This window comes from Aptenodytes forsteri, unplaced genomic scaffold, assembly GCF_000699145.1.
Source record: "Aptenodytes forsteri isolate BGI_AS27 unplaced genomic scaffold, ASM69914v1 Scaffold257, whole genome shotgun sequence".
Taxonomy (NCBI): domain Eukaryota; kingdom Metazoa; phylum Chordata; class Aves; order Sphenisciformes; family Spheniscidae; genus Aptenodytes; species Aptenodytes forsteri.
The window spans coordinates 1671320-1686407 of NW_008795194.1; the positions used below are offsets into that span (position 1 = coordinate 1671320).

Here is a 15088-nt window from a genome sequence, read left to right on the forward strand (position 1 = left end):
TGAGATTTAAATAATACATTACTAAGCTTTAGGATGTAATAGCTTGTCTAAAAATAGGATTGGATTATTAAGATTAATGTAATACGTGTAGCTTGTTATTATTTAGAATGCAAGACAGGCAGTCTTTAGTGCTAGAATTGGTGATATTTTCATATCTATTTCCAAGAGAAAGAAATGTTAAAAGGATAATTCAAGCATCTGTTACAATCCAGCAAACAACATTTTAAAAGTTATATTTTAAATATATTCTATATAAAGAATATATAAAATATTCTCTTTATAATAGAATATTTTAAATACATCCAAACAGCTCCATAGAGCAAAAGATAAAACTTTTAAATTAAAATTGTACTGAGGGAAATTTTCTGTCTCAATTACGTGTGCTTAGTTGAAACCTGCACGAATTTCGGCTGGTTGGTTGTTCACGTTCAGCTCACTGCACACCCTAAGGACAGCATGAAACATTTTGTTTATGCTGATCATCAGCATCCCTGTTGCACAAGCTTGTTTTCTGACAGTTCCAAAAGGGAATTATAATTGTTTACCCTTAAGCATGACAGTAATATAGTATGATTGAAAACAAAAATGTCTCAATTATTCATTGAATGATTTGTGTTTGATAAAAGGACATTTTTTTCCTTTGGTGTTATTTTTTAGCTTCTGTGAATTTCTTAAGCCCTAGACAGAGCTTTGAACCTTATTGATCATTTCACCAGCATTCACTGAAGAAAAATACCAGTTACTGACATCAGTTGCAATTATGTAGTTTACAGTGGTACAAGGGACATTATTTTTACAGTTACAAAGTTTCATCTGATAATACAGTTTTTGTGTGTGTGTATGCATAACATGAGGTGCTGGGTTTGGGTGTTTCATAACCTTGTAGTTTCTGAAAACCAAACTTAGTGTGTTGGAATTAAATATTTTTGCACTAAATCTTGTATGTTTCAAATCTGACACCAAAATTGTAGTGGTACATGATTCTCATGAATTCTTAGTTAACAGCCTCGTCTCCATCCCTACAATAAAGTAGCTTTCTAGCTTGAGTTCAGCTGAGTAGTGTAATTTCAAACGAGCTTTAAAACAGCCTTTATGGGAAATCACACAACTAAGTACAATATTGGTTTATTAGGACCCTCAAAGTCATGCTTTGGGGAAGATGGAGGAGGGAACTGTTTTAGCACAACTTTTGATAAAATAAAGGCAGTGTGCTCCAGTCAAGAAAGCGGGCCTTGTAGTATTAAGAGTAAAGACATGTCTGACTGCCTCAGATTGCTTGTATGCATGTGAAGCACAAGGCAGCAGACACACAGATGTAAATACCACATCATCCATTGAATGGCTTTATACATCTGTAGCTGACCGAATGTGCCATCGCTGTCTTTCAGAAATATCGACAGTATATGTCTGGACTTCTCACTCCTCCTTATGGTGTTATGGAAGCCGGCTCCAACAATGACAGTAAGTATGAGAAAATAGATGTCAGATGTTAGAAAAAAGAGAAGAAAGGGGAAGATGAAAGTCCTCTGGTTTTGGGTGTTGGATTTTAAATGTTAAATTCAATTCAGTATTACGACTGTATTAATACTTCATATAGTAGGAAGTACTTTGGAACTTGCCTAACTGCATTCCCAACTGTATAAAAGTGTACACAAAGCTGTACACAAATCTGCACTATGAGCCAGGCCTGTTGACTAAAGCATACTGTATGATGTCATGCAACATTTAACTGGTTATAGGTGTTACATGAATTCCGTGGAACATGGCCATGAGTCCTGCTAGTAAAATAAATATAACCAACTGGCTTATTTTTTTAGTTAGGATGGGCTACACAACTTGCTTGGGAACCTAGGTTAGTGCTTGGGCAGACAGCCTGCAGTAAACATGCTGCTGTCTGACCTTAGTTACACAGCTAAGTAAGTTTGGGTATGTCTGCCTCATGAGAACCTGTCAAACTGTGGGATAGTGCTGTAGACGTGAATCCAAGGGTAGCCTTTGGAACTTGTCACTTCTGTAAATCATGGTACTTTTATTTAGTTGCCAGAGGATTATTTAGATGCCAACCAGGACAATATCTGATGGCTAGCAATTGCATGTGCAAATTTTGCCCTGTATGTTGTGTGTTCAATATGTTCTATTTGTGAAACAATAGCATAGCATAGCATAGCATAGCAATGCTAGTTAGTGCAAATTCAATGTCACGTTTGACTTCAAGGTACTAAAACACAGATAATGTTAAATGAAAAAATATAAATAATTCCTGTCTACATACTTCAAATATTAAGTTGTGAGAAAGTACTACGTTTAGCAAGCTGTTTATAGTATTGACGCAAGTTAGCTTTTTGTCTTTTTTGTGTTCGCAAGAGAAAACTTGTCTGAATAAATCTGTTTTGCTCTTAAAAAAACATAGATTAATGTGTATGTTATCAAAGTATTGAACGCTCCAATTCGCTATTCTATTGATAAATATGTCCACTGTTACTTAAAGAATATACAGTATGTATTTATTTTCTGTATTCTTTTTTTAGGACTGCCAGATAAGGACAGTATGTCAAGCAGTGCTCTTTGCCAAGTTTCTAAAAATTGTAATAAGGTAAATCCTACCTAGTTTTGCCTTTGTTTTTTGGTGGTGGTGGTGGGATTTGGTAATGAAAAATGCAAAAGTACAGCATTAAATTGAAAAGAACCACGTGCAAATGCAAAGCATGTGGCTGATGCATGTGAGTACAGTATACAAATTATAAGGATGCTTTAGACATTGTATCATATAACTGGAGAAAGCAACTGGTTCAGGATCAGCATTATTAGAAAGTGTACTGCTGCCGAAGTTTGTGTTACAATCTGGTTGTGCGATCTTTGTCAGAAAGGTGCTGAGGGTAAAGAAGAAAAGCAGCACCGTGACAAGACCAGTGCATAGCCAATGGATCATAAAATTCATAATTCATCCTATTTTAAGGCTTAACTGAATCTTAACTGATGCATAGGCATTGTTCTGGACCTTTGCTCAGGGTGAATTTTCTCCTGTGTTCAGAGAGCAACTTTACATCCCAGTTCCCCTTTGTAAAATAGTTCTGTGCCTTCGGTCTCACCAGATGAGGACCCACATGAAAGAACTCATGAATATTTATATGCTGGGTTTAAAGTAATTATAATAGTGGGAAGAAACAGTATCAGGCATTGCTGTGAAGATTAACAACTTTCAGATTTTTTTATGGCAGGAGTAGAAAACTTACAGTAATAAACAGATGCTTGGATGCCTTCTTTCTGGACATAGGAGTTTAATTGGATGCAGTTGTGTGATGTCTTTAAAAGGTTAAAGGTATTTTTGTTATACAAAAAACATCTCTTGACAGCCGATAAAGACAATGAATATTTTAGCGTGTTTCCTTAATGCGAAAATAACTACTTCCACCTCTCCCTGTCTGTCTGTCCTGCTTCCTCAAGGGTACTGACCTTTCTTACTTGTCACATTCAGCCTTTATTAAATGTATAAATGTAACGGTATGCAGTTCCTTTTTCTAGAGTCTTATTCACTAATGCTATACCACTTCCTGACACAGCCTTATCCTGTATGAAAATAAACATTTTTCCATGCACTGAGTAATAATTCTTAGATACTTAGATAGCACGTTTCATTCTGTAAGCATTTTACAAACAGTTACGAGTTAAGTCTCAGTGCGCCTCTAAGATGTTGGCATTTCAGTGCTACACTTGGAGTTAAACTAGGTCAGGGGTCTTGCTTGACCTCTCAATGAAAGCACCGGGTGTAGAATCCAAACTAAAAGATGTTGTATTTTCTGAAGCAGATAGAGGTAACAAGGTAAAACCACCTGTCTTTCCTAGAAAGTGATATCCCCCCATTAATGGGCAGTGATGCTCAGCTAAGGGTGGTATACACTTTCAGGTACAAAGTATTTTAGAAACTGAGCAAAGTTTAGTGATTAATACTGCTGCCAATAGCTGGGCTTTTCTAGCACAACAGGACTCCTCCCGCACAAAGTAACATTCACCTGGGTAGGAGACAGAACTTGGCTGGGGCAGGCTCAAACTGTTCAATGACTTTTACAGGAATAAGGTCCTTTGCAAACCATATGAACTTCCTTTCCAAGACACATATATAAAACAGCCATCCTTCTCCCTCCCACACTGTACGCATTTCTGTGGAGAGAAGCTGAGAGAGTAAATATGTGACAGATGCTTGTCACCTTGTTTCATCCTGGAGGAGCTCAGACAGTCCCATGACAAATGTGGCAGAAGTACCTACACAGTATAGAAATGGTTCATGAATCCTAGTTCTGTGTTTTTGCCATACGGCCACAGTTCTCTTTAATTGTGTTAAGTGAAAGGTAAGTGCAGCAGAGATAAATACGCAAGTATTTTGTTTACTGCAAGCGAGCTTCATTCCTGCAATTTTAAACTGTACAACTGTTACAGTGCTTACGCAACATGTCAGTCTTCATGCCCTGCAGTCAGTTTTGAATGATCAGGGAGATACTGGGATTGCAGGGCCAAATTGCCAGAATTTTTGCCAGCTATTTGAAATACAAAATAACCGGGTACCAGAAAACAGCCCCGTGTTTGTAGATTTTATATATTTTGCTTCTTTTAGGGTGATACATGACTCTCAAAATGGCTACTGCATCAGGGAAGGGCATTCATCCAGGGAAAGGGAAATGTTTGTAGGGTATCTTTACTTTATATCATTAGATTGCCAGAATGATGCCTATGGGACTAGCAGCAAATACAGCTCGGAGAGGCCTGCAGGCTACTCTCTAATGTCCAGAAAAAGACTGAGTGAGGAACTTTCTGAGGTTCAGAGAAAGTTCCTCGAAGTCTTTCATATGGTAAGAAAACATTACACTCTTAGACAGAACGTCTTCAGTAGTTCTGATCATAATGATGCATTTATTTCAGGGTGTGTGTGTTGTTTTAATTTTCCAGGGAAGTTTATGACTATAAATAATTTGCTTCAAAAGAAATTTAATATATTCCACTCTTGAAATATGAAATGCATGTTTTTGTCTTTTAGCCTGTGCTGAGTCTCTTACAAGCACTGTAATAGATGATTTTCCGTATTTGCTAATTATTTGAGTTTCATCTTCATAGCTTAATTTTTTTTCTCCTGTCACATCTATTAGTTTTTGATGAGTAACATAAGATTTTTCTTTTAATACGTGCCTTGAAATTTTCTCACCATATGGGGATGTTTGGTTTTCCTAGTTCATTAAAATCTATAAAAAAATTCTATTTGGAGAAGGCAGCAAAGAGATTTTCTTTTACGAAACACGAATTCATTTGCATTTAGGGTTACATTATTGCACATCATTTAATGGAATATAGCAGTTAAATTGAGCATAAAATACTGAGACAGAGTATGTTACTGTCCTCAGTTATATTTTGGGGAATGGAAACAAAGTCAATTTAAAGCTGTCTTACATCAGGGAAAATAACACAGCTTCGGTCTTTTTAACTAGTCAGTCTAATATCTGTACACCGGTCTCTCTAGATCTAGTTTTCGAAAATTCTCATGGGGTAGAGTTGGATATAGCTGGATCTGTGAGATGAATATAACCCTAAAGCCAAAATGACAAAATCAATAATAATTTCAAATACATTTTTGGAAAAGATACAGAAGAGTACTTAGAACGCGGGGGAGGTCGGGTTCCAGCATGCAGACAGAATAGGTAGTGGTTCTGTTTCCATACATTACCAGCAGAGCTGGCAGCAGGGTTTCATGGTGCTTCCCACTACAAGATCCTGTTCTTACAATTTGGCCACTTTTTCACTGTTTACACTGAATTTGCCATGCTGAGAGTATGCTTCTGGCTGATTTTTAAATTGAAATGGATCAAACCTCTCTGACATGGAGGTTGAGGGAAAATACATAGCACATACTAAATAGCTTTTCCCAGTGATACACTAGCAATCTTATTCTTTGGACTAACAGCTCGACATCTGGGGCTTGTTCTGGCATAAGGAGTGCCATTTGCAACCCCCTACAAAATAAAGCGTCTTGTTAAGCCTTGAAAAATCTCAGTTGAAACCAGCTCACTAGAGGCTCATTACAGTGTAACTGCAAGCTTGTGAACACAGGCTGTGCGTGTTGCGTGTGCAGAATTCCCACACTGTTCATCTTTGGTCCTGGGCTGCTTGGGCATTCCTGTGTCAATGCTTAACGGTGTGGGTTTTCTCACAATCACTCATTCTAGTTGCTAGAGCAACGTTTTGATTATTATAAAGCCAGACCCTAACTGAAAACCACAGTTCTCTCCCCTGTGCTTTTATACTCTCCACTGGTGCCCAAGTAGGAAATGAGTAAAGAAATAGCCCATTCTTCTCTGGAGGCATGGGATATATGGTAGTTTTAAAGAAGAGGGCATTGCAGAAATGTCTTGTAGAGACACAGGAATGAATGTGGGTAAGAACAGAGGACAGACCCGTCGAGAGCATGAATCTCCACTCTCCTATGGAGTGTGGTGCTGAATGCCTTTTTCTGCTATCAGTAAATGTCTTAAACTCCTTTGCAAACTGTGGATGCTGTGCCTAAGAGAGCATAGGAACGATCCACAGAAAGAATAGAAATCTGTGATTAATTACAATTGTTCTATTTATTCAAGTAGTCAATAGTTAAAAAGTCCTAACCCTGCTAATGATCCAAGTTTCCGTAATGGAATCTCCTATATTGCAGTTTGCTAAAAGAATCCCCACATCCTCAAGAAACTATGCAAAAAAAATTCTGCTTGAAAGGAAGGCTGAAAAATTAAGTGCTCAAAAGCAGAGAATTTCAAGAATGGAGGCTGACTGAGCAGTGTTAATGAAGTCCTCTTATCCGTGTTTGTTATGGTATGGACTTCAATTCTTCGTGTTTATTATGGTACAGACTTTGATTACCTGCTCACATATATTTTTCCTGTGACACACTCAATTAAAACAACATCTCACCTCAAAAACCACGCTAGCTTTCTTTGTACAACTTAATCTCTATGACTGTTTAAAACCTAGATAAAGTTGTGCCTTCTTCATTGAAAGCATACATCCTGAAAGGGGGAAAGTGCTTCTTCATCTCCTTTGTACTGAGGAAACCATACTGAACACAGAAGATATAAGCAGATTAAGTTGTGCAGATTCATACAGTCATTCTTGCTATTGGGTGAAGAATATGTCTTTTTTCCGAAATCTCTCTCATGCTTTATTTCCATTATGTTCCCTATATTGTCTTTAGGGTTCTATTGTGCTAAAGAGTTGCAGGAGCTCCCCCTAGTGCACGAAGTAATATTCGAAAAACACATGGATCGAGTTTGTGAGGCTCACAGGCTGAAACGTCCCCTTTATGTTTTTCATGTAATGACTCCAAATCCTCTAGCCAGGAAGCTTATTGGAAGTGATTTATTTGAAGACATTTTGTATAGCAAAGCTCCTATAGGATGTGCTGAAATACACCTCTGAAAGTTACCTTTTCATCCATCTTTTTCCCTGGTTAATTTGATGTGATAAAATGTAGATTCCTTTTCTTTACTGAATTTTCAATAAGGCTTAGGTGCTGTGCTGATTTTTATGTGTTTAAATAATTGGAGTGATTGTGAAAACATGATTAACTTTTTTATCAACTCTAAATTAATTTAATAAAATTATATCAAAAAGATCTTTCAGTTGACAGAGAAGGACATAATCTAAGTGTTAATCCTCAAAATACTGCAATTTTCAACATTGCCAGGCAAATGAATATTCACTTATTTCAATTTTCAAGCGCTTAAATATAGCTCTGGGCATTTGAAAGTATACTGTTTGTAAAGATGTAGATGCAGCCTTGAAGAGCCCACACAAGACACCAGTAATAATCACGTTCATTCACCATATTAGCTAACACAATAGTTTTACTTCTGACTTCCCTATATTTCAATTTACTTTTCCCAGATGACCGAGAAGAAAGCTTATCTTTTAACATATTCAGTAGAGTTTCAAATGTGGAATTTGATAGAGCATTAGCAGAATGCTAAGGGAAATGTTTCGCGTGCTTATGAAATTGTGAGCCTACAAGAAAGAATAAAAAGAGAGAGAGAGCAGGAAAGCAGGCAGTGTTCTAGCAAGATTATAGATGCAATGACAAGATGTTTGTTTGGAAGTGGTAACCTCTCCAACATTCACATGAAAACTGTGTTATAACAGAACTGATTTTCTATGTGGATGGTTTACATAACTGTCCAGTGATATGTGTGCATTAATTCCTATCCTCTCTGGGGCTCTGTGCCAGAGTCAGTTCTCCTATACAATGTTAGCATAGGGTTAAAAAAATAATTCCCTTTCTTTTTCTGTTTTTAAAGTGGTTGCATAAAAGCACTATGTGCAAATATTTCTAAATAATGTCTTAATGCAGTCCTAACTGTACCGATTACTTTTAGGGGCTGCTCTGATATTTTGGCACCAATTTCACATATATGAAAGTAATTTGCTTAGAGGTCTGTTCAAGTTCTTCATTTTGCTCTAAGTGGAAGTGCTCAGGGTTCAATCATTATCACAGCCTGTAACAATTTGGCTAGTGCAGAGGCTGTGCATATAGTCCCTGGCAATGAGTCGCATGGTTACAGCATATGGCAGGAGAGATAACAAAGACCGGAGTGTGAGATGAGTAGGAGCCTGTGAAACATTTTTCATACGTTAGTAATGACCTTCATCATGAAAAATGTGAAGGTCTTTATATGTCATCAGAGCTCTTTAATGTAAACAAAATTGTTAGCAGGTCTGCTGGCTTACATAAGTAGGCTTTGCATACACTAAATTGTTGCAGAACCGCCAGGGAAGGTTTTGGTACATCGCTATCTCCAGTTCCGGCCATATGGAGAACGATACACAGCTGTAGGCTTCCCTCCCAAATGCCAGTGTGAATAGTGATGCCTCAAAGAAAAGCTTGCACCACCCCATCTTCTGTTATCCAATTCAGCTGCCTGATAATCTATTAAATATCTATGACCCATGATTTCATTGTGTACCCTGAATTCTGGAGATGCTAATGGCAGTTTCTGTTGGAAGTAGTTTCTTCTGCTGTGTCTAATCGTATAAGCTGACCAATATAATATGACCGTATAATCTCCAATCTGACCAATACAGAACTAGCCAGAGTAGTCTCAATATGAAACCTGCCGATGCAATTAGTGATCTCATTTGATCTATTACTGTACAGGAATGAGTAGCATTGTGGAGAAAAAGAACAGAATCCTTGGTCCGGGTTGCTGTGTATTTACCAGCGTACGTGTCAAAATAACTTAATTTCTCTTGAGTGCGTACTTGATCCAGTGCAAGGATCCCTGCTCCTTGAAGCCCTTCCTTGAATTTGGAAGAAAAAATATGGTCCCTTCTTTCCACAATGAGGAGTTTTCATTGTGGTGGTTCTACGGACAGCTCTAAGGATAAACAGAGCTGTCTACAATGATAGTGAGATTGGTAAGAGATGGAGGCAAGACTTCTCTTGGTAGATGAATTTAACTTTTTGCAGAAAAGGGCAGAATTTTGCAACCTACAGATGCTAAAGGAATATTCTTACTTTAAATTTTACCCTCATTTTCTAAGAGCAGTAACAACAGAGGATTAAATATATGTAGGTGTATTTCAGTTTTAAAATATAAGCAAATTGCCACATTTATCCTGGGAGAAGATGAATAATGGGAAAAATAGTGAATAGTGTCCAAGAGCACAGCACAGTTGAATTGTCAGCACCTGAAGACAGAGCCTCCCTTTCCTGTCACAGCTGCAAAACATTCCAGAAGCAACCACTGCCCTTTGCTCAGGAAGGGAAAACCGAGCTTGGAAAAGTGTGTCTGCATCTGTATCCTTCTTTAAGTGCTGCAATGACTTTCTGAGTCATTGTGAAACTACCTGCAAGATCTGAATCAGGGTAGTGGGCGTTTTATCATGAGGGAGAAGTGAAAAGATGAGGAACGAGAGGTACAGGAGAGAGAGAGAGAGCTCCTCTGTTACCAGCACAACAATCCATATACTCGAGTCAATGTTAGAGCTAAACTGTATGAGTTTTTAGTTCCATGACTTTTACATCTGAGTATTAATGTGTATGATCTCCACCGTATTTGTCTGAATGAAGAGTCCCCTCAAGCAGTTATTGTTATTATTTTGGTGCTCTCCGCTTCTCTTGCTTTTGTTTAATTTTTATGTCAGCCTTTATTGCAATTTATGTTTATCCTGAAACCTTGCGATTCTTGTTTGTCCTGTGTGCTGTGATGCAAAGGAGGGATGGAGGCCTCTGCTGCAAAGAGCTTGCAGTCACAGAAAAGATGGAGTGACTGTCAGACAGAAAGACGCTGGTTTACTCAGAACATTGTAAGGCATGGAATTCATATGTGTTCATACATTTCAAATGAGTTTTCTTACAGGAGCTTATCGTGATCAGTCCTTGGTGTGATAACCCTAAGAGACACTGTGAATGGGAGGAAGAAGTTCAGAAATCAATAGACAAATGAAAAACTAAATTATATATGTTTCTTTGTTAATCTTGTAATTTGGAGGGGATCTAACTCACACTGTTGGCCTTCTTCAGAGTAGCAGAGTAAGCAAGTACTCACCTCCTCCCTCAGTAACCTTCTCCCCACAAAAGGGTTATGGAGGTGCTTGAGGTAGCATGGGAAAGGCAATTTGGCTGAAGAGGTGTTTTCCCTTTCTGACTCCTCTTGCCTAGCTGAATGAGTGTTGCTATCATAGTTTAGACAAATAAAATAAATAATGGAAAAATAACAGAAATTCCTAGAAAACGCTATAATTTGTAAAACACTCAATATTGTGAAGTAGGTGTGGGACCTTCTTTCAATAGGAGCATCACTCTCAGTTCCAGTTGTCTGGGGAAACAGCATATTGCCTTACCTGCCAGTGCTGGCAAGGGCAGTCTGATAATATATACTGTGGAGTCACATTTGATGACTCTTGCTCCTTGGCTGTGTCTTCTGTGATTCTGTCCCAACCCATAAAAAACATGCACATATGCTCCATTTATCTCTTGCAGTTGAAAGGCAGAAAGAGTGGGTAATTATACTGAGAAAAAAAGATAGTCCTTTTCAAGGTTCATGTCTTCAGACAAGTCAAGCGTATACAAGTAACACATTTGGCACTTATATTTGAAACAGCAAAATGAATTTTTTTGAATCTTGTAATTATTTTCTCAAGTTTGGCAGAAAAATTGGATCAGGGATCTTAAAATCAGATTCCTTCTAGTCACTCATATCATCTCTCGCAGAGCATTTTGACTGCCTGTCCTACAGTACCTGCTGGACATTGGTATTCCACAAAGTCAATTATAGTTCTGAGTCAGTAAGAAGTAAACAATGTGTCTGATCTGATCATTTAGCAGCATCTTTTTTTGTCTGTGTACAGATGACAAAAATTTGAGAGGTTAATAAATAGTGGGGAAAAGCTGTCCAGTGATTTTGTTCTTCTTTTTGTGTTGGCTAGTCAAGAACCAGGTGCCTGTTGTGCTGGCTCCACGCAAAGAGCACCGCCACCAAAACAAGTGTTCGGTTTGTGGCGCTCATTTAGAGCCATTCCGAGTTAGAATTGCTGAGGCAAAAATGTCAGATATCTATGACAGAGCCGAAAATGTAATTGGACTATTACCTCCAGTGATGGTTAAGGAGCAAGTGCTGTTCAGGTGTTTAAAGATTTATGACTTTTCATTATTTATTCTTTTTGTAAATTTCCTTCTGGAAGAAAGCTTGGCACAAGATTGTGAACATGTTTGATCTTTGTGTGCTTTATCATCAGTGATGCAGCTGTCTTAAAATTAAAGATAGCAGTTAGTGAGGAAATACAAATATACATAGCTGAGTTGACTAGTAGAGAAATGAAAAGAATACATAATTTAGGTTCCAAAAGAAAAAAGAAAAAAAAAAGGTTTTACTTCCAATACCAGTTATTACACTGCTTATAATTAGGATTACTCAGCCACACATGTTTTCATCTTAGGAAATGAAATAATAAAAACAATTTGTATAATAACCTTAGATATGAACTGGATGGAGAAAGAGCCAGTAGCTTAACAGGGGAGAATTATGATTAAGTCTTTGTAAACCTCCCAGTACTGCTTTGTCCATCCTCACTCTTTAAGTATCTGACTTCAAATGCATTAATCTGAGGGGGCTAAAGAAACATCTTCTCTCATGCCACTCTTCCCTTGTAGCCTTTTGCATAATGGCCCAGGTGGTTACTTTTCACCTGAACCCGTTTTCTGACCCAGCCCACCTTAGAGCCACATGAAGGCCAGCAGTGACACTAGGAGCAGAGGTAGGAGAGGGTGTCTGTGCAATAGGAAGATGGTGGGAGCATCACCTCCCAGAGCAGCGCACATTTGGGCCCAGGGAGAACCGTGGGGCTGTGGTTGCCCTTCCACAGCAGCTTCTAGTGACCTGCACCAGGACTGTAGGGCACCTGTGCTCCCCCGTGTGTCCCCCCTGACGTCCCTTCTCTCTACATCCAGCTACGCGTGCCCTCTCTTCCATCACAGACTCCTCCTTGCCTGGTGGTAAGGGAGCAGAACTGTCAGAAACGCATAAACCTTTTTTCTGAGCTTAATTTTCTGCTGTTTTGGATGAAAATTAGGTTCCTGGCCAGGGCCAGCACAAGCAACAGGGCAGAGCCGGGGTGTGGGGTTCAAGGAGGGGATGGACAACAGCGGTCCTTTTTGAGGCTGCTGTGAACGGTCTGCAGCCTTAAATGTCTAACCTCCGCACAAAGCACTAGCAGGTCTGTCAGCTACAGACTGAGACTCTCTCCTGCCCCAAACCTGGCATTTCTGCCAGCCCACGTCAGCTGCAGGGGAAGCAGAGGGACAACTGGCAGGGGATCGTTTTGTCAGGCCAGCTGGCAGCTCCATTGCAATTCTCTGCTAAATCACAAATAAATCTGTATGATTTCAGTCTCCTGTGTTTACATACAGATTTGTATGATGTATTCCTGTTACTGCTGTAATACACATACAGATCCAGGCAAATATTTGTTCCCCTCTCCCTCCTTACTCTTGAGTTGTCTTAATTGTGTTCAAAGCCGGTCTAGATTAGGGATTTTCAGCTTGTGGTCTGCAGGCTGCTGGGTTCTGGCAATGATTCCAAATAAGTCTAGGAAATAAACCTAAGAAAAGCCTATTGTCACGAGCTGCACAAGGTACCTCATCTTGACTGGCAAAACTATAGTGGTCCACAAGGTAAAGGAGCCTAACACTCCCCCTGCCCTTTTGTTTCCCCCAATTCAGTTCACACTCTGCTGTCAGTGTTAGCTGCTGCAGATTCCAGGGGAATGTTGGAAAAACCTGTGTCAATGAAACTGTAACAGTAAGGTTTCTGGCATTCCTTATACTGTAAATGTATAGCCACTGCTCCACAGCAGTCCTGGGCCTGTGTAATAGAATGGCTGTCTCGTCTTCCTGGTATACTGGTCCAAACTGGGGGAAGGAAGAGCGAGAAGAAAACCAGGAGGTTGTCTTGCTAGAGCTCCTGAATGCTACTTAGTCTGTTTGGTTTCTTCAATGTTACAGTCAGTGTTCTTGAAATGCTGTCTTTTGTGTTTTGTCTGGCTTTTCTGTTATGTTGTTTGAGGTAGAGAACCTGGATTACTGCCTGGAAAGTGCTGTGTGACCTTGTGGCAATACAGACACAGGGCAACCTGCAATAATATTGGACTTCACTGTACTAGAAATTATTCTGGGGAGGATGCATCTTCCTTTCCCCAAGACAGTCTCCTAAACCAATTGTCATGGAGAAGCTGAAGATTCCTACATTATTGCAGAAATGATGGATTTTTTAACACAAGTTAGCTGGGAATACTCTATGTACATTCAGTATTTCCAGGCAAGCTGGTTTGGATTACAGTAATTAAACTTCTCTGGAACAGCAAACATTTTCACACTGTGATTTGCTTAACATAGTGCAACAGTCCTTATCCTTTATGCAGTCCACAAAGAGACACTGTAGAGTCAATTAAGCCAAAGAAGATTTTGAGGTTATGTTTAAAAAGGAGGTGAGTGGTTGAGGGATGCAGGGACAGAATTTCAGCTGGACGAAGCAATATTTTTAGCGATGATGTGAAAATTAACGCCAACATTAAGTAGAAATAGGAGAAAGGGGATAAATTACAAAATACATGCCGTAGGTCCCTTTCCATTTCAGAAGGACAGGGCTGGTTCTGTGATATCCCTAAAAGCCAGACATCACAGAATTTACACAGCTTGAGCTACATACTGAGAGAGGTAAAAAGAGGTCACCTCTTTCAGAAACATACTATGGTGAATTGGGATGTAAAGAGATGTGGTTTGCTAGGGAAAATGTCAGGTAGAGTAATTTCACATCTCCGTATCAGTCTTGGGTTAATTATTGCAGTGTTCTGTGTGCATTTGTGGAGCCAATTTTTTCTCAAGTTGCAATAAAGATTCATTTAGCAACAGAAGCAGCTCAGAGTATGTTTAGAAATATCTGTCCCTCACTACTTATCAGGGAAGATGAGCTGAAATTCAAAACAATAAGAACAAATGTGAACAGGCCTGGTTTAAATGGTATCAAGTTAGGCAGCTGCAAGCTCTGTAGAAAGTTAGGAGGAAGAAAGGAGCAAATTTACAAATACGAAATATTTACTGTTTTCCAATGCTAACTGTATTTTTTTCAGATTGGCAGGAATGAATAGAATCATAGAATCATAAAATACTTTGGCTTGGAAGGGACCTTTAAAGGTCATCTAGTCCAGCCCCCCTGCCGTGGGCAGGGACATCTTCAACTAGATCAGGTTGCTCAGAGCCCCGTCCAACCTGACCTTGAATGTTTCCAGGGATGGGGCATCCACCACCCCTCTGGGCAACCTGTACCAGCGTTTCACCACCCTCAGTGTAAAAAATTTCTTCCTTATATCTAGTCTAAATCTACCCCCCTTTAGTTTAAAGCCATTCCCCCTTGTCCTGTCGCAACAGGCCCTGCTAAAAACTCTGCCACCATCTTTTTTATAAGCCCTGTTTAAGTACTGATAGGCTGCAGGAAGGCCTCCCCGAAGCCTTCTCTTCTCTAGGCTGAACAACCCCAACTCTCTCAGCCTTTCTTCATAGCAGAGGTGT

At 39.2% G+C, this 15088-nt stretch overlaps 1 protein-coding gene across 1 annotated transcript in view; it reads left to right on the plus strand.

Annotated features, from left to right (window-relative positions):
- The window catches only part of RAPGEF4 (Rap guanine nucleotide exchange factor 4), a 158484-nt gene that overhangs the window by 75953 nt on the left and 67443 nt on the right, over nucleotides 1–15088 (plus strand). The window contains exons 5-7 of the mRNA XM_009278582.1: nucleotides 1389–1461; nucleotides 2529–2546; nucleotides 3689–3690. Coding sequence (XP_009276857.1) covers nucleotides 1389–1461; nucleotides 2529–2546; nucleotides 3689–3690 — 93 coding nt within the window. The remainder of the gene's footprint in view (nucleotides 1–1388; nucleotides 1462–2528; nucleotides 2547–3688; nucleotides 3691–15088) is intronic.